At 45.4% G+C, this 18,278-nt stretch overlaps 1 protein-coding gene across 2 annotated transcripts in view; it reads left to right on the top strand.

Moving 5' to 3' along the window:
- The window catches only part of LOC115112536 (centrosome-associated protein CEP250-like), a 330,336-nt gene that overhangs the window by 287,576 nt on the left and 24,482 nt on the right, over positions 1-18,278 (top strand). For both annotated transcript variants that reach the window (XM_065013075.1, XM_065013076.1), the window contains exons 18-24: positions 974-1,132; positions 1,219-1,311; positions 1,443-1,598; positions 2,283-2,366; positions 3,888-4,055; positions 8,375-8,596; positions 8,772-9,002. In XM_065013075.1, coding sequence (XP_064869147.1) covers positions 974-1,132; positions 1,219-1,311; positions 1,443-1,598; positions 2,283-2,366; positions 3,888-4,055; positions 8,375-8,596; positions 8,772-9,002 — 1,113 coding nt within the window. The remainder of the gene's footprint in view (positions 1-973; positions 1,133-1,218; positions 1,312-1,442; positions 1,599-2,282; positions 2,367-3,887; positions 4,056-8,374; positions 8,597-8,771; positions 9,003-18,278) is intronic.

Genomic DNA, 18,278 nt, shown 5'->3' with positions numbered 1-18,278 from the left:
TGTCTGTCTGTCTGCTCATTCTCCTGTGTCTGTCTGTTCTGTCTGTCTAGTCTGTCTGTCTGCTCATTCTCCTCTGTCTGGTCTGTCTGTCTGCTCATTCTCCTCTGTCTGTCTGTCTGTGTGTCTGTGTGTGTGTGTGTGTGTGGTTAGAATCCTCAGCCACTCTTTAGATACCCCAATCGACAACCAGCCCTCTCCTCCCCAGCCCACTCACCCATTCCACATGTTTCCGGTATCAGTGTTGTTGTTAATTGCCTCATCCCAATCAGCCTCTCTCTGTCTCTCATGCGTATGATTACTCACGACAAAATAACACTATCACTATAGCCGTGTGTTTTCATTACTCGGGTACCAATGTGGAGTCTCATCATATTTTAACAGATTTGGGCAACAAAAACAGAGAGAGAAAGCTGCTTTATCAATAATTATGTGTAATCCACAACAATTTCACAGAAGCTCAATAACAGCAGCAGAAATGGTTCTGGATAAACTCTTATTCTCCAATTTGCAGTGGAATGGAGGGATGTAGCTAGCAGACAAACCCATTTCCCTAAAACAGGAAACATTGTCTTGCTTATCTAGGACATGTTTTTTGTCCAAATGGGAAACTAACTGGACAGAACGTCTATATATATATTGTGTTCTTTTCTAATGTACAATTGTGAGCATTGCCACCATTAAATGGTTTGTTGGACTATTACCTCTTTATGTGTTATTATGTGTGTCTATAGGATGGAACTAAAACCATCACGCTCTTTGTCATTGTTTTCCTGTATCTCAGTAAGACGGAACATAGAGAACAACAGTAAATAAACGTTTGATTTGAACCTTTTTGCTTCTTGCTGATTGCAAATAATGCCTGTGATTTGAACAGGAAAGTGCTTTCCACATAGCTATTACTGTACAATCAGCCTGTTCTCTGTCCTGTCCTTGATGTGTTCTTCTGTGTGTTACGTTCCCTCCTGTCCCGCAGCTTGCCCAGAAGGAGGAGATGGTCGTGGCTCTCAGAGTGAAGCTGCAGGACCATGAAGAAGATGCCCGCGTTCTCCGCCAACAGCTGCTCTCCTCCCAAGATGCACTGCAGCAAGTTGCTGCCGAGCTGAGGTCATGTAAAAGAGAGAGGGAGAAGCAGGTAAGAAAAGGAGTTTAATTTGACCCATTAAGAGCCATGTATTGGCATGTTTATAACAATGGAATGACACGTGTCACTTGTCGCAGGATAGCCAGTGTGTGGAGACAGAGGAGAGACTGGCTGAGATCAGAGCTGATCTGGTCCAACTACAGCAGCAGTATACCACCTGCTATGCCCAGGTACTTGAACCTTGATAGAAAGTCACTCGTACATAATATTCTAAAATGGTCTGTAGGTTTATCCATATACTGTACCTCTGTTATTAGCTTATTTTCTGTTAGACCCATACTATTTCCCTGTCTGTGTGTAGCTGGTCCAGGAGGAGGTTGGGGTGGGCAGGCTGAGGGAGGAGCTGCGTGAGGTGAGGGAACAGAGGGACAGACTGGCCTTTCAGGTGACAGAGAACCAGGACCTGAGCCATGACCTGGACCTGCTCAATGAGAAACACAAGGCTGCACAGCATGAGGTACTGGCCTTAACATCTCTCCTCCATCTGTCTCATCCAACCAACCCTCGTTGTAATGCCCCTTAGCTGGTCAGCTGACAAACAGGCAATCAGAAATGTCAGGGCCTTTTTTAAACTTTTTTTAAATGAACCTTTATTTAACTTGGATCAGGATGTTTCATGTTTCATAATGGATGTGAAATACAAAATGTCTTTACCAAGGTCATTGTTAAGAATGTGTCGATATAGTGTAGTTGTCAGGGTATGCATGAAGGGCTGTAGGAAGTCAGGTGCAGGAGAGCAGATATTTGGTAGCAAACTGGAGCCTTTTATTTGGCGAACCAAAAGCACACTGCACAAACGAACACGAAATTCGCGCAACCAGCCTAACGTGCGCATACATGAAAACGTAAAAAATACCACACAAAGACATGGGGGAAACAGAGGGTTAAATACACAACACATAATGAGGGAAATGAGAACCAGGTGTGTGGGAAAACGAGACAAATCAAATGGAAAATGAAGACCGGCGACGTCGAATGCCGAACACCGCCCGAACAAAGAGAGGCATCGACTTCGGCAGAAGTCGTGACAGTAGTGTTGTTTTAAGTCTTCACAGCAGAAGAAGAACCATACATACTGACAGGTAAGGCAGTGTGAGTGGAGTGGAAGTAGGGACTGACCAAGTTGTGTGGTTGTGCTCAGGTGACCAACAGGGATGAGACAGTGCTGAGACTGACCACAGAACTGAGCACCGCCCAGGAACACCTGAAATCAGCTCAGGATGAGGTGAGGCCTGAGATCTAACGCATCTCTTTTTAATTAGTCAACATGGATGGGGTTGTACAGACCTGCCTAATGCAGTCTCTACAGCCATGGAAGACGAGTCCTACTGCTGCCGGTTTATAGAGGCTCAAATCCATCAGAATTCATAGGGGCACAGACCCCCCCACCCCCCCCCACCCCCCCCCACCCCCGTGTATCCCTGAGGAGAAAGCTCAAGGACATGGTGACCTTGTTAGTGTCCAGCCAGCCCTGTACCTTGGGACTTAGAAAAGACACCTGACTGTGTCCCATGAACCTTCTGTGTTATTTCAGAGTTTTCTCTTTGAAATTGAACTTGTAGAGGACGTGTCAATGGCCGTACGCTGTGTTGTGCTGGTTTATTTATTCCTCTCTCTCTGACTGGTCAGATATTTGTTTGCCAGAGTGTCCTTGTGTTATAAATGGGACAGGCCTGTCACTTCAATGCTGAGAGGATGTTTTGACTTCCTTGAAAGATTTTTATTTATTTAATTTTGGGTTGGAGGGGAGCGGTGAATAATGCATTGGGAACCTGCTACATCTACTGTTTTTATCATTAGCATGCAGCCCAAGTTATCTGCAGAATACTTATGAGTGCCAGTGAAATGTTTGTGATGTTATTTATTTATGTTGCCCTCTCAAATATTCATTTGTTTATTTATTCATGGCAGAACTAACTGCAATTGGAAAATTCATTTTTTGCTGAAGGGCACATGCCCCCCCCCCCCCTACATAAAGGGAAGGGGGCACAACAGGCCTGTTAGTAATTGCTTTACGTAGCATTTCCTGAGACTCACGGGGAGATGTCATTTAAACTGAGCAGACGGGTGAAGAGAGGGACTGAGAGAGAGAGATGGAATGGGTCGGGTTGAGAGGTGGGGATGGGAGGGGAGAGGAATTTATCACTCACTCGAAACTTGCTGCTGGAGTGGGTGGTGTTTTTATTTAACCTTTATTTAACAAGGCAAGTCAGTTAAGAACATATTCTTATTTTCAATGACGGCCTAGGAACAGTGGGTTAACTGCCTTGTTCAGGGACAGAACGACAGATTTTTACTTTGTCAGCTCGGGGATTTAATCTTGCAACCTTTCGGTTACTAGTCCAACGCTGTGACCACTAGGCTACCTGCCGCCCCAGGGGGGAAACAGGGTAATATACACATATATTACAGGGAATCAGATTCCACTTCTCCAGACAACAAGCTCTACAGGTCTGACTACAAGCAGAATAGAGCAGAACACAGTGGTTTTGTCTCTGGTTGTCTCCATGCTCCCCTGCCTTCTCTTCTTGTCTGCTCACAGCACTGTTTTCTTTAATTATATGGACTGGGATTTTGTTAAATTTCAACCTTGCGTCCACACATGCAGCAATTGTTTCCTGATAAGGGATAATGTGTTACTAAACATGAAATTATATGTATATTCTGTCTGTCTGTCTGTCTGTCTGTGTGTGTGTGTGTGTGTGTGTGTGTGTGTGTGTGTGTGTGTGTGTGTGTGTGTGTGTAGCTGTCAGTGCAGGCTCAGCAGGAGCAGGCCCTTGGAGAGGAGGTGCAGAGGCTGCAGAAGGAGGTGAGCTGTCTCCAGGGCAGCCTGAGTCAGAGAGAGGAGGACATGGAGGCACAACTACAGACAACTGGCCAGCTACAGCAGGAGAGGGACAGCCTGCTCACACAGGTCAGTTTACACACACACATCATACCACATCCTTAGTGAGACTATTCAACACTGTTTACAGTAGCTACTGGAATGATGATCTTTAGATGGATGGGCTTGGTGCCAGACCTATTATATAGCTGCATAAACTATACAATATTAATACACACACCCGAATCTGTATACACTATACAATATGTATACACACACCATAATCTATATAAACTATACAATATGTATACACACACCATAATCTATATAAACTATACAATATGTATACACACACCATAATCTATATAACTATACAATATGTATACACACACCATAATCTATATAAACTATACAATATGTATACACACACCATAATCTATATAAACTATACAATATGTATACACACACCATAATCTATATAAATTATACAATATGTATACACACACCATAATCTATATAACTATACAATATGTATACACACACCATAATCTATATAACTATACAATATGTATACACACACCATAATCTATATAAATTATACAATATGTATACACACACCATAATCTATATAACTATACAATATGTATACACACACCATAATCTATATAAACTATACAATATGTATACACACACCATAATCTATATAAATTATACAATATGTATACACACACCATAATCTATATAACTATACAATATGTATACACACACCATAATCTATATAACTATACAATATGTATACACACACCATAATCTATATAAATTATACAATATGTATACACACACCATAATCTATATAAACTATACAATATATATACACACACCATAATCTATATAAATTATACAATATGTATACACACGATAATCTATATAACTATACAATATGTATACACACACCATAATCTATATAAATTATACAATATGTATACACGCACCATAATCTATATAACTACCATATACAATATGTATACACACCATAATCTATATAACTATACAATATGTATACACACCATAATCTATATAACTATACAATATGTATACACACACCATAATCTATATAAATTATACAATATGTATACACGCACCATAATCTATATAACTATACAATATGTATACACACACCATAATCTATATAACTATACAATATGTATACACACACCATAATCTATATAAATTATACAATATGTATACACGCACCATAATCTATATAACTATACAATATGTATACACGCACCATAATCTATATAACTATACAATATGTATACACACACCATAATCTATATAACTACCATATACAATATGTATACACACCATAATCTATATAACTATACAATATGTATACACACACCATAATCTATATACACTTGGCACTCACACGTTTCTACACCACCTCAGGGCATATACACTATGCATTCACACATATCTACATACAGTATGTCTAACCCTCTCATCCCTCCTATTACAGTATGTCTAACCCTCTCATCCCTCCTATTACAGCATGTCTAACCCTCTCATCCCTCCTATTACAGCATGTCTAACCCTCTCATCCCTCCTATTACAGTATGTCTAACCCTCTCATCCCACCTATTACAATATGTCTAACCCTCTCATCCCCATATAGGGTTGTAAAACTTAACTTTACCAAAACTTTACCAAAACTCCCCGGTTTTAAAGGAATGCAGTTTGTAGAGTTACAAGCTTGATGTAATCTTTGTTTACTAGGAATTTGGGACCAAATACTACTTTAATGCAGATAATACTTTTGGTCCCCTAAATTGGGGGGACTATGTCCAAAGAGTCTGATATGTATTATAATACAAGGGACAGGCAAGAGAGTTGTCGTGGACAGGCAAAATATCATAAACAAGGTCAGAGTCCAGGAGGTACAGAGTTGAAGGCAGGCTCGAGGTCAGGGTGGTCAGTATGGTCAGGCAGGCGGGTTCAGAGTCAAGGCAGGCAAGGGTCAAAACCGGGAGGACTAGCAAAAGAGAGAAAATAAAAGCAGGAGCACGGAAAAACACCCTGGTTGACTTGACAAGACGAACTGGCAACAGACAAACAGGGAACACCGGAATAAGTACCCAGGGACTAATGGGGAAAACGGGTGACACCTGGAAGTGGGTGGAGACAATCACAAAGACAGACACAAACTGAGAGAGAGCCCATGGTGTGGCTGTGTTGTGTGCTGTTGAGGAGAAGCAGCAGAGACAAAGGAGTGGGCAGTCAGCCATCCCTCTCTCTTTCTCTCCACGGCATCAACAAACACAGCACAGCACAGCCGTGGAATTCCAATTAGTATCATTTAATTAGAAGTGGGCAGCCTCTTGGCACAGTTCCTTCATTTCTTTGAATCTTGTTTATGCACCTTGATTGTTTCACAATAAAGATTTATTTTAATTAGCTAAGATTGATTAAATTGCATCGATTCTGTATCCTTATTCAAAAGAAATCCCCATTCCTCCTCCTCCTCCCCCCTGCTATGTTATTTTTCATAATTACTGGTACAGTCTGGGACTAGGGCTAGGGGTTGTAATAGTGACAGCTTTGACCATTTTGTAATCAAGGCTAGATGTATCGTTATTTATTGCATGTGCTGTCACATTGTTGTGACGTGAAAGGCGTTTTTTGAGTTTGTGGACCTGTGTGATCGACCAAGTTTGGTGTTCTGTTCTGCCTCAGTCACAAGATAAGATAGTCAGACTGCTCTTTTGTCTTTAGCTGAGAGTTCAGCCTTTGTCCACTCGACAGACAGGCAGGCAGACAGATAGACAGACAGACAGGCAGACAGACATGCAGACAGACAGACAGACAGGCAGACAGACAGGCAGACAGACAGCCCTGAGAGCACGCACCTTGGGTGTGTCGAAGCGGCTACAGACGCCATGGTTAACACCAACGTCTCCTTCCCAACCCAGAGCTCTTTTAATTTTGATTGATGACTCCGTTTATCTTCTGCATAACAACCCTCCACCCCCACCTCCCCCACTCTCCGTTTTCCCAGCTCCCGCTGCCTTCCACACACACCCAGTAAGAAAATTATATTAGAAACAAAATGAGATTCGAAATTTTATGTTCGACAAGTGACTTGATGAAAGGGTTTCATTGCAGGTCCTGATCCATGGAAATGTTATGCTAATAATACTGCTAGCCAAGCGATCTAGTTGGAAATTAATCAGTGGTTGAGCTGCGAGAGAGAGAGAGGGAGGGAGGGAGAGAGAGAGGCTGCTCTATAAACACCCTTCCCCCCTTCCCTCACCACCTCTCTCTCCCTCTCTCTAGCACTGAATCTCATCAAAAATAGCCATGGGGTGTTGTCTGTGTGATGAGGTTGGGAGAGAAATAGGGAGTTAGAAGATTACACTGCAGCTTAGCACTGATTGATGCAGTAATGTATGCAGCAGGCCAGGCAGGCTGGCAGGCAGGCTGGCTGTATTATGGATTAGAGCTCCCCCCTCTCTCTCCACATCAGTCCCCCTCCCTATATCTGTCCTAGTATTATATTTATCCTCTTCATCTGTCCTCTTTTCTCTGCATGTATCTTTTACCTCCATATTTGTGTATGTCTACACAGCTTGTGATGTCACAGACTGCCTCAATCCATCCTCTCACTTCCTCCCTCCCTCCATTCCTGGGAGACATCAATGCACTGGAGTCACTAATGGAGTCATTAACAGATTTAACTCATTTAAAAGAACACAATTAGTGCTGGGGTCTTAATGATGTTTGTAAGTTAAATGCAAACTAATCGTGTTTCTCTCTTCCTCTCTCTCACTCTTCTGGCTTAGAAGTCAGTAAGAACGAAGGAGTAGATGAATCACAGAAGTGTTTTGTGGGTGTGGGTGCGTGTCTCCCAGCCATGTTACAAGTCTGTGGGATTTATTATTTTTACCCTGAGAGCCATCTGTTACACTGCTCCTTATTTTTGTAATGCATCATCAGCCAGGGGAAAACTAATATTATCTCATCTGGGATATTGTACTCTGGAGTGTAATAATGTAATGTAGTGTAATGTGGTGTCATTAAAGTGCCTCGGTGGAGCTGCAGGGAGAGGAAGGAAGGCTAAAGGAGTGTATTGTATCATATCTGTCTGTTCTGTCTGTTCTGTCTGTGTGTCCCCTACACCCCCCATATGTGTGTATGCACACACACACACACACACACACACACACAAAAATACAAACACATACATACATACATACACACAAACAAATACAAACACATACATACTCACACACACACACAAATACACACACACACATACAAACTCACATACACACACACACACACACGCACATGCACATACACACATTCTCCCTACACACTCCCTCACTGACACTACCCTCTGTCTCCAGCGGGACAACCAGCAGGGGGCAGTGTGTGTTCTGCGTGGGGAGCTGCAGCGGTGGCAGGCGGAGGCCCGGGCTCAGCAGGAGAGCAGGGAGGAGGAGGTGTTGGGGCTGAGGGCTGAGCTACAGGAGACCCAGGGCAGGCTGCAGCAGTGTAGAGCAACCATGAAGCACCTCCGCTCTGACCTGGAGCACGCCCAGAGACAGACCAGGCAGGCAGAGGAGGAGGTGGGTGGGAGGAGTGAGAGGAGTACAGTACACAGAAAGACAGGAACATGGATTTGTCTTCACTTTAATAGGCAGTGAAGTACCCTCAGTACTATGCCTATTACAGGTTTATGTAAGCCATTATACAGGCATATTGAAGTAGACTACAGTGTTCTGAGAATGTGTCCCCCCACAGGCATCTGATAGGGAGAACCGTCTGTGGGGCCAGGAGGCAGAGTTGTCCAGGCTGAGGGCTGTGCTGCAGGAGGCTGAGAGCAGAGCAGCGGACACAGAGACCAGGCTGCAGCCCCTGACCCAGTCCCTGGAGCTGTACAGGGTCAAGTACCAGGCCTGCCTCACCAAGATCTCCCAGCAGGACAGCACTCTACAGGCCCAGGACGAGGACCTGAAGGAAGCCAGGGCTCAGGTCAGCTCCCACGCCATCCTCACCCTGCAGGAAAACTAAGAGCTGATACTGGAGCTTTTTCTAGTATTTTGAGAGCGTCTATCTGCTTGAGGTTCTGTCTGCAAGAGCTTCTATCTGCTAAAGCTTCTATCTGCTTGGGGATCTGTCTGCTAGAGCTTCTATCTACTTGGGGTTCTGTCTGCAAGAGCTTCTATCTGCTAAAGCTTCTATCTGCTTGGGGATCTGTCTGCTAGAGGTTCTGTCTGCTAGAGCTTCTATCTGCTAGAGGTTCTGTCTGCTAGAGGTTCTGTCTGCTAAAGCTTCTATCTGCTAGAGGTTCTGTCTGCTAGAGCTTCTATCTGCTAGAGGTTCTGTCTGCTAAAGCTTCTATCTGCTTGGGGATCTGTCTGCTAGAGGTTCTGTCTGCTAGAGCTTCTATCTGCTAGAGGTTCTGTCTGCTAGAGCTTCTATCTGCTAAAACTTCTATCTGCTTGGGGATCTGTCTGCTATATGTTCTGTCTGCTAGAGCTTCTATCTGCTAAAACTTCTATATGCTTGGGGATCTGTCTGCTAGAGGTTCTGTCTACTAGAGCTTCTATCTGCAAGAGGTTATATCTGCTTGGGGATCTGTCTGCTAGAGGTGCTATCTGCTAGAGCTTCTGTCAGCTAGAGGTTCTATCTGCTAGAGGTTCTGTCTGATAGAGCTTCTGTCTGATAGAGCTTCTGTCTGCTACAGCTTCCATCTACGTGGGGATCTGTCTGCTAGAGGTTCTGTCTGCTAGAGCTTCTATCTGCTAGAGGTTCTGTCTGCTAGAGCTTATATCTGCTAAAGCTTATATCTGCTTGGGGATCTGTCTGCTAGAGGTTCTGTTTGCTAGAGCTTCTGTCTGCTAGAGCTTCTATCTGCTAGAGGTTCTGTCTGCTAGAGCTTCTATCTGCTAGAGGCTCTGTCTGCTAGAGCTTCTATCTGCTAGAGCTTCTATCTGCTAAAGCTTCTGTCTGCTAGAGGTTCTGTCTGCTGGAGCTTCTATCTGTTAGAGGCTCTGTCTGCTAGAGCTTCTATCTGCTAGAGCTTCTATCTGCTAGAGCGTCTATCTGCTAAAGCTTCTATCTGCTAGAGGTTATGTCTGCTAGAGCTTCTATCTGCTAGAGGCTCTGTCTGCTAGAGGTCCTGTCTGCTAGAGGTCCTGTCTGCTAGAGCTTCTATCTGCTAGAGGCTCTGTCTGTTAGAGCTTCTATCTGCTAGAGCTTCAATCTGCTAGAGGCTCTGTCTGCTAGAGGGTCTATCTGCTAGAGGTTCTGTCTGCTAGAGCTTCTATCTGCTAGAGGTTCTGTCTGCTAGAGCTTCTATCTGCTAGAGGTTCTGTCTGCTAGAGCTTCTATCTGCTAGAGGCTCTGTCTGCTAGAGCTTCTATCTGCTAGAGCTTCTATCTGCTAAAGCTTCTGTCTGCTAGAGGTTCTGTCTGCTGGAGCTTCTATCTGTTAGAGGCTCTGTCTGCTAGAGCTTCTATCTGCTAGAGGTTATGTCTGCTAGAGCTTCTATCTGCTAGAGGCTCTGTCTGCTAGAGGTCCTGTCTGCTAGAGGTTCTGTCTGCTAGAGCTTCTATCTGCTAGAGGCTCTGTCTGCTAGAGCTTCTATCTGCTAGAGCTTCAATCTGCTAGAGGCTCTGTCTGCTAGAGGGTCTATCTGCTAGAGGTTCTGTCTGCTAGAGCTTCTATCTGCTAAAGCTTCTATCTGCTAGAGGTTATGTCTGCTAGAGCTTCTATCTGCTAGAGGCTCTGTCTGCTAGAGGTTCTGTCTGCTAGAGGTTCTATCTGCTAGAGCTTCTATCTGCTAAAGCTTCTATCTGCTAGAGGTTATGTCTGCTAGAGCTTCTATCTGCTAGAGGCTCTGTCTGCTAGAGGTTCTGTCTGCTAGAGGTTCTGTCTGCTAGAGCTTCTGTCTGCTAGAGCTTCTATCTGCTAGAGCTTCAATCTGCTAGAGTCTCTGTCTGCTAGAGGGTCTGTCTGCTAGAGGTTCTGTCTGCTAGAGCTTCTATCTGCTAGAGGCTCTGTCTGCTAGAGCTTCTATCTGCTAGAGGCTATGTCTGCTAGAGCTTCTATCTGCTAGAGCTTCAATCTGCTAGAGGCTCTGTCTGCTAGAGGGTCTATCTGCTAGAGGTTCTGTCTGCTAGAGCTTCTGTCTGCTAGAGGTTCTGTCTGCTAGAGGTTCTATCTGCTAGAGGTTCTGTCTGCTAGAGGTTCTGTCTGCTAGAGCTTCTATCTGCTAGAGGCTCTGTCTGCTAGAGCTTCTATCTGCTAGAGGCTCTGTCTGCTAGAGCTTCTATCTGCTAGAGGCTCTGTCTGCTAGAGGGTCTGTCTGCTAGAGGTTCTGTCTGCTAGAGCTTCTATCTGCTAGAGCTTCTATCTGCTAGAGGTTCTGTCTGCTAGAGGTTCTGTCTGCTAGAGGTTCTATCTGCTAGAGGTTCTGTCTGCTAGAGCTTCTATCTGCTAGAGGCTCTGTCTGCTAGAGGTTCTGTATGCTAGAGCTTCTATCTGCTAGAGGCTCTGTCTGCTAGAGCTTCTATCTGCTAGAGCTTCAATCTGCTAGAGGCTCTGTCTGCTAGAGGGTCTGTCTGCTAGAGGTTCTGTCTGCTAGAGCTTCTATCTGCTAGAGGCTCTGTCTGCTAGAGCTTCTATCTGCTAGAGCTTCAATCTGCTAGAGGCTCTGTCTGCTAGAGGGTCTATCTGCTAGAGGTTCTGTCTGCTAGAGCTTCTGTCTGCTAGAGGTTCTGTCTGCTAGAGGTTCTATCTGCTAGAGGTTCTGTCTGCTAGAGCGTCTATCTGCTAGAGGCTCTGTCTGCTAGAGCTTCTATCTGCTAGAGGCTCTGTCTGCTAGAGGGTCTGTCTGCTTGAGGTTCTGTCTGCTAGAGCTTCTATCTGCTAGAGCTTCTATCTGCTAAAGCTTCTGTCTGCTAGAGGTTCTGTCTGCTAGAGGTTCTATCTGCTAGAGGTTCTGTCTGCTAGAGCTTCTATCTGCTAGAGGCTCTGTCTGCTAGATCTTCTATCTGCTAGAGCTTCAATCTGCTAGAGGCTCTGTCTGCTAGAGGGTCTATCTGCTAGAGGTTCTGTCTGCTAGAGCTTCTGTCTGCTAGAGGTTCTGTCTGCTAGAGGTTCTATCTGCTAGAGGTTCTGTCTGCTAGAGCTTCTATCTGCTAGAGGCTCTGTCTGCTAGAGCTTCTATCTGCTAGAGCTTCTATCTGCTAAAGCTTCTATCTGCTAGAGGTTATGTCTGCTAGAGCTTCTATCTGCTAGAGGCTCTGTCTGCTAGAGGTTCTGTCTGCTAGAGCTTCTATCTGCTAGAGGCTCTGTCTGCTAGAGCTTCTATCTGCTAGAGCTTCAATCTGCTAGAGGCTCTGTCTGCTAGAGGGTCTGTCTGCTAGAGGTTCTGTCTGCTAGAGCTTCTATCTGCTAGAGGCTCTGTCTGCTAGAGCTTCTATCTGCTAGAGGCTCTGTCTGCTAGAGCTTCTATCTGCTAGAGCTTCAATCTGCTAGAGGCTCTGTCTGCTAGAGGTTCTGTCTGCTAGAGCTTCTGTCTGCTAGAGCTTCTATCTGCTAGAGCTTCAATCTGCTAGAGTCTCTGTCTGCTAGAGGGTCTATCTGCTAGAGGTTCTGTCTGCTAGAGGTTCTGTCTGCTAGAGCTTCTGTCTGCTAGAGCTTCTATCTGCTAGAGCTTCAATCTGCTAGAGTCTCTGTCTGCTAGAGGGTCTATCTGCTAGAGGTTCTGTCTGCTAGAGGTTCTATCTGCTAGAGGTTCTGTCTGCTAGAGGTTCTGTCTGCTAGAGCTTCTATCTGCTAGAGGCTCTGTCTGCTAGAGGGTCTGTCTGCTAGAGGTTCTGTCTGCTAGAGCTTCTATCTGCTAGAGCTTCTATCTGCTAAAGCTTCTGTCTGCTAGAGGTTCTGTCTGCTAGAGGTTCTATCTGCTAGAGGTTCTGTCTGCTAGAGCTTCTATCTGCTAGAGGCTCTGTCTGCTAGAGGTTCTGTCTGCTAGAGCTTCTATCTGCTAGAGGCTCTGTCTGCTAGAGCTTCTATCTGCTAGAGCTTCAATCTGCTAGAGGCTCTGTCTGCTAGAGGGTCTGTCTGCTAGAGCTTCTATCTGCTAGAGGCTCTGTCTGCTAGAGCTTCTATCTGCTAGAGGTTCTGTCTGCTAGAGCTTCTATCTGCTAGAGCTTCAATCTGCTAGAGGCTCTGTCTGCTAGAGGGTCTATCTGCTAGAGGTTCTGTCTGCTAGAGCTTCTGTCTGCTAGAGGTTCTGTCTGCTAGAGGTTCTATCTGCTAGAGGTTCTGTCTGCTAGAGCTTCTGTCTGCTAGAGCTTCTATCTGCTAGAGGCTCTGTCTGCTAGAGCTTCTATCTGCTAGAGGCTCTGTCTGCTAGAGGGTCTGTCTGCTTGAGGTTCTGTCTGCTAGAGCTTCTATCTGCTAGAGCTTCTATCTGCTAGAGCTTCTGTCTGCTAGAGGTTCTGTCTGCTAGAGGTTCTATCTGCTAGAGCTTCTATCTGCTAGAGGCTCTGTCTGCTAGAGCTTCTATCTGCTAGAGCTTCTATCTGCTAAAGCTTCTATCTGCTAGAGGTTATGTCTGCTAGAGCTTCTATCTGCTAGAGGCTCTGTCTGCTAGAGGTTCTGTCTGCTAGAGCTTCTATCTGCTAGAGGCTCTGTCTGCTAGAGCTTCTATCTGCTAGAGCTTCAATCTGCTAGAGGCTCTGTCTGCTAGAGGGTCTGTCTGCTAGAGGTTCTGTCTGCTAGAGCTTCTATCTGCTAGAGGCTCTGTCTGCTAGAGCTTCTATCTGCTAGAGCTTCAATCTGCTAGAGGCTCTGTCTGCTAGAGCTTCTATCTGCTAGAGGCTCTGTTTGCTAGAGGGTCTGTCTGCTAGAGGTTCTGTCTGCTAGAGCTTCTATCTGCTAGAGCTTCTGTCTACTAGAGGTTATGTCTGCTAGAGCTTCTATCTGCTAGAGGCTCTGTCTGCTAGAGGTTCTATCTGCTAGAGGCTCTGTCTGCTAGAGCTTCAATCTGCTATAGGCTCTGTCTGCTAGAGGGTCTATCTGCTAGAGGTTCTGTCTGCTAGAGCTTCTGTCTGCTAGAGGTTCTGTCTGCTAGAGGTTCTATCTGCTAGAGGTTCTGTCTGCTAGAGGTTCTGTCTGCTAGAGGTTATATCTGCTAGAGTGTCTGTCTGCTAGAGGTTCTGTCTGCTAGAGCTTCTATCTGTTAGAGGCTCTGTCTGCTAGAGCTTCTATCTGCTAGAGCTTCTATCTGCTAAAGCTTCTATCTGCTAGAGGTTCTGTCTTCTAGAGCTTCTATCTGCTAGAGGCTCTGTCTGCTAGAGCTTCTATCTGCTAAAGCTTCTATCTGCTAGAGGTTCTGTCTGCTAGAGGTTCTGTCTGCTAGAGGTTCTGTCTGCTGGAGCTTCTATCTGCTAGAGCTTCTATCTGCTAAAGCTTCTATCTGCTAGAGGTTCTGTCTGCTAGAGGTTCTGTCTGCTAGAGGTTCTGTCTGCTAGAGCTTGTATCTGCTAGAGGGTCTGTCTGCTAGAGCTTCTATCTGCTAGAGCTTCTATCTGCTAGAGCTTCTATCTGCTAAAGCTTCTATCTGCTAGAGGTTATGTCTGCTAGAGCTTCTATCTGCTAGAGGCTCTGTCTGCTAGAGGTTCTGTCTGCTAGAGCTTCTATCTGATAGAGCTTCAATCTGCTAGAGGCTCTGTCTGCTAGAGGGTCTATCTGCTAGAGGTTCTGTCTGCTAGAGCTTCTATCTGATAGAGCTTCAATCTGCTAGAGGCTCTATCTGCTAGAGGGTCTATCTGCTAGAGGCTCTGTCTGCTAGAGCTTCTATCTGCTAGAGCTTCAATCTGCTAGAGCTTCTATCTGCTAAAGCTTCTATCTGCTAGAGGTTCTGTCTGCTAGAGGTTCTGTCTGATAGAGGTTCTATCTGCTAGAGGTTCTGTCTGCTAGAGGTTCTATCTGTTAGAGCTTCTATCTGCTAAAGCTTCTATCTTCTAGAGGTTCTGTCTGCTAGAGGTTCTATCTGCTAGAGGTTCTGTCTGCTAGAGGTTCTATCTGCTAGAGGTTCTATCTGCTAGAGGTTCTGTCTGCTAGAGGTTCTATCTGCTAGAGGTTCTATCTTCTAGAGGTTCTGTCTGCTAGAGGTTCTGTCTGCTAGAGGGTCTATCTGCTAGAGGTTCTGTCTGCTAGAGCTTCTATCTGCTAGAGCTTCAATCTGCTAGAGGCTCTGTCTGCTAGAGGGTCTATCTGCTAGAGGTTCTGTCTGCTAGAGCTTCTATCTGCTAGAGGCTCTGTCTGCTAGATCTTCTATCTGCTAGAGGCTCTGTCTGCTAGAGCTTCTATCTGCTAGAGCTTCAATCTGCTAGAGCTTCTATCTGCTAGAGCTTCTATCTGCTAAAGCTTCTGTCTGCTAGAGGTTCTGTCTGCTAGAGGTTCTATCTGCTAGAGGTTCTGTCTGCTAGAGCTTCTATCTGCTAGAGGTTCTGTCTGCTAGAGCTTCTATCTGATAGAGCTTCAATCTGCTAGAGGCTCTGTCTGCTAGAGCTTCTATCTGCTAGAGCTTCAATCTGCTAGAGCTTCTATCTGCTAAAGCTTCTATCTGCTAGAGGTTCTGTCTGCTAGAGGTTCTGTCTGCTAGAGGTTCTGTCTGCTAGAGGTCCTGTCTGCTAGAGGTTCTATCTGTTAGAGCTTCTATCTGCTAAAGCTTCTATCTTCTAGAGGTTCTGTCTGCTAGAGGTTCTATCTGCTAGAGGTTCTGTCTGCTAGAGGTTCTATCTGCTAGAGGTTCTATCTGCTAGAGGTTCTGTCTGCTAGAGGTTCTGTCTGCTAGAGGTTCTATCTTCTAGAGGTTCTGTCTGCTAGAGGTTCTGTCTGCTAGAGGTTCTGTCTGCTGGAGCTTCTATCTGCTAGAGCTTCTATCTGCTAAAGCTTCTATCTGCTAGAGCTTCTATCTGCTAGAGCTTCTATCTGCTAAAGCTTCTGTCTGCTAGAGGTTCTGTCTGCTAGAGGTTCTATCTGCTAGAGGTTCTGTCTGCTAGAGCTTCTATCTGCTAGAGGTTCTGTCTGCTAGAGGTTCTGTCTGATAGAGCTTCAATCTGCTAGAGGCTCTGTCTGCTAGAGGGTCTATCTGCTAGAGCTTCTATCTGCTAGAGCTTCAATCTGCTAGAGCTTCTATCTGCTAAAGCTTCTATCTGCTAGAGGTTCTGTCTGCTAGAGGTTCTGTCTGCTAGAGGTTCTGTCTGCTAGAGGTCCTGTCTGCTAGAGGTTCTATCTGTTAGAGCTTCTATCTGCTAAAGCTTCTATCTTCTAGAGGTTCTGTCTGCTAGAGGTTCTATCTGCTAGAGGTTCTGTCTGCTAGAGGTTCTATCTGCTAGAGGTTCTGTCTGCTAGAGGTTCTATCTTCTAGAGGTTCTGTCTGCTAGAGGGTCTATCTGCTAGAGGTTCTGTCTGCTAGAGCTTCTATCTGCTAGAGCTTCAATCTGCTAGAGGCTCTGTCTGCTAGAGGGTCTATCTGCTAGAGGTTCTGTCTGCTAGAGCTTCTATCTGCTAGAGGCTCTGTCTGCTAGAGGTTCTGTCTGCTAGAGCTTCTATCTGATAGAGCTTCAATCTGCTAGAGGATCTGTCTGCTAGAGCTTCTATCTGCTAGAGCTTCAATCTGCTAGAGCTTCTATCTGCTAAAGCTTCTATCTGCTAGAGGTTCTGTCTGCTAGAGGTTCTGTCTGCTAGAGGTTCTATCTGCTAGAGGTTCTGTCTGCTAGAGGTTCTGTTTGCTAGAGCTTCTGTCTGCTAGAGCTTCTATCTGCTAGAGGTTCTGTCTGCTAGAGCTTCTATCTGCTAGAGGCTCTGTCTGCTAGAGCTTCTATCTGCTAGAGCTTCTATCTGCTAAAGCTTCTGTCTGCTAGAGGTTCTGTCTGCTGGAGCTTCTATCTGTTAGAGGCTCTGTCTGCTAGAGCTTCTATCTGCTAGAGCTTCTATCTGCTAGAGCGTCTATCTGCTAAAGCTTCTATCTGCTAGAGGTTATGTCTGCTAGAGCTTCTATCTGCTAGAGGCTCTGTCTGCTAGAGGTCCTGTCTGCTAGAGGTCCTGTCTGCTAGAGCTTCTATCTGCTAGAGGCTCTGTCTGCTAGAGCTTCTATCTGCTAGAGCTTCAATCTGCTAGAGGCTCTGTCTGCTAGAGGCTCTGTCTGCTAGAGGTTCTGTCTGCTAGAGCTTCTATCTGCTAGAGGTTCTGTCTGCTAGAGCTTCTATCTGCTAGAGGTTCTGTCTGCTAGAGCTTCTATCTGCTAGAGGCTCTGTCTGCTAGAGCTTCTATCTGCTAGAGCTTCTATCTGCTAAAGCTTCTGTCTGCTAGAGGTTCTGTCTGCTGGAGCTTCTATCTGTTAGAGGCTCTGTCTGCTAGAGCTTCTGTCTGCTAGAGGTTATGTCTGCTAGAGCTTCTATCTGCTAGAGGCTCTGTCTGCTAGAGGTCCTGTCTGCTAGAGGTTCTGTCTGCTAGAGCTTCTATCTGCTAGAGGCTCTGTCTGCTAGAGCTTCTATCTGCTAGAGCTTCAATCTGCTAGAGGCTCTGTCTGCTAGAGGGTCTATCTGCTAGAGCTTCTATCTGCTAGAGGTTCTGTCTGCTAGAGGTTCTATCTGCTAGAGGTTCTGTCTGCTAGAGCTTCTATCTGCTAGAGGCTCTGTCTGATAGAGCTTCTATCTGCTAGAGCTTCTATCTGCTAAAGCTTCTATCTGCTAGAGGTTATGTCTGCTAGAGCTTCTATCTGCTAGAGGCTCTGTCTGCTAGAGGTTCTGTCTGCTAGAGGTTCTGTCTGCTAGAGCTTCTGTCTGCTAGAGCTTCTATCTGCTAGAGCTTCAATCTGCTAGAGTCTCTGTCTGCTAGAGGGTCTGTCTGCTAGAGGTTCTGTCTGCTAGAGCTTCTATCTGCTAGAGCTTCAATCTGCTAGAGGCTCTGTCTGCTAGAGGGTCTATCTGCTAGAGGTTCTGTCTGCTAGAGCTTCTGTCTGCTAGAGGTTCTGTCTGCTAGAGGTTCTATCTGCTAGAGGTTCTGTCTGCTAGAGGTTCTGTCTGCTAGAGCTTCTATCTGCTAGAGGCTCTGTCTGCTAGAGCTTCTATCTGCTAGAGGCTCTGTCTGCTAGAGGGTCTGTCTGCTAGAGGTTCTGTCTGCTAGAGCTTCTATCTGCTAGAGCTTCTATCTGCTAGAGGTTCTGTCTGCTAGAGGTTCTGTCTGCTAGAGGTTCTATCTGCTAGAGGTTCTGTCTGCTAGAGC

Source organism: Oncorhynchus nerka, linkage group LG28 (genome assembly GCF_034236695.1).
Source record: "Oncorhynchus nerka isolate Pitt River linkage group LG28, Oner_Uvic_2.0, whole genome shotgun sequence".
Classification (NCBI taxonomy): domain Eukaryota; kingdom Metazoa; phylum Chordata; class Actinopteri; order Salmoniformes; family Salmonidae; genus Oncorhynchus; species Oncorhynchus nerka.
The sequence above is the reverse complement of the archived record's forward strand: the minus strand, read 5'-3'. Positions and strand labels throughout refer to the sequence as shown.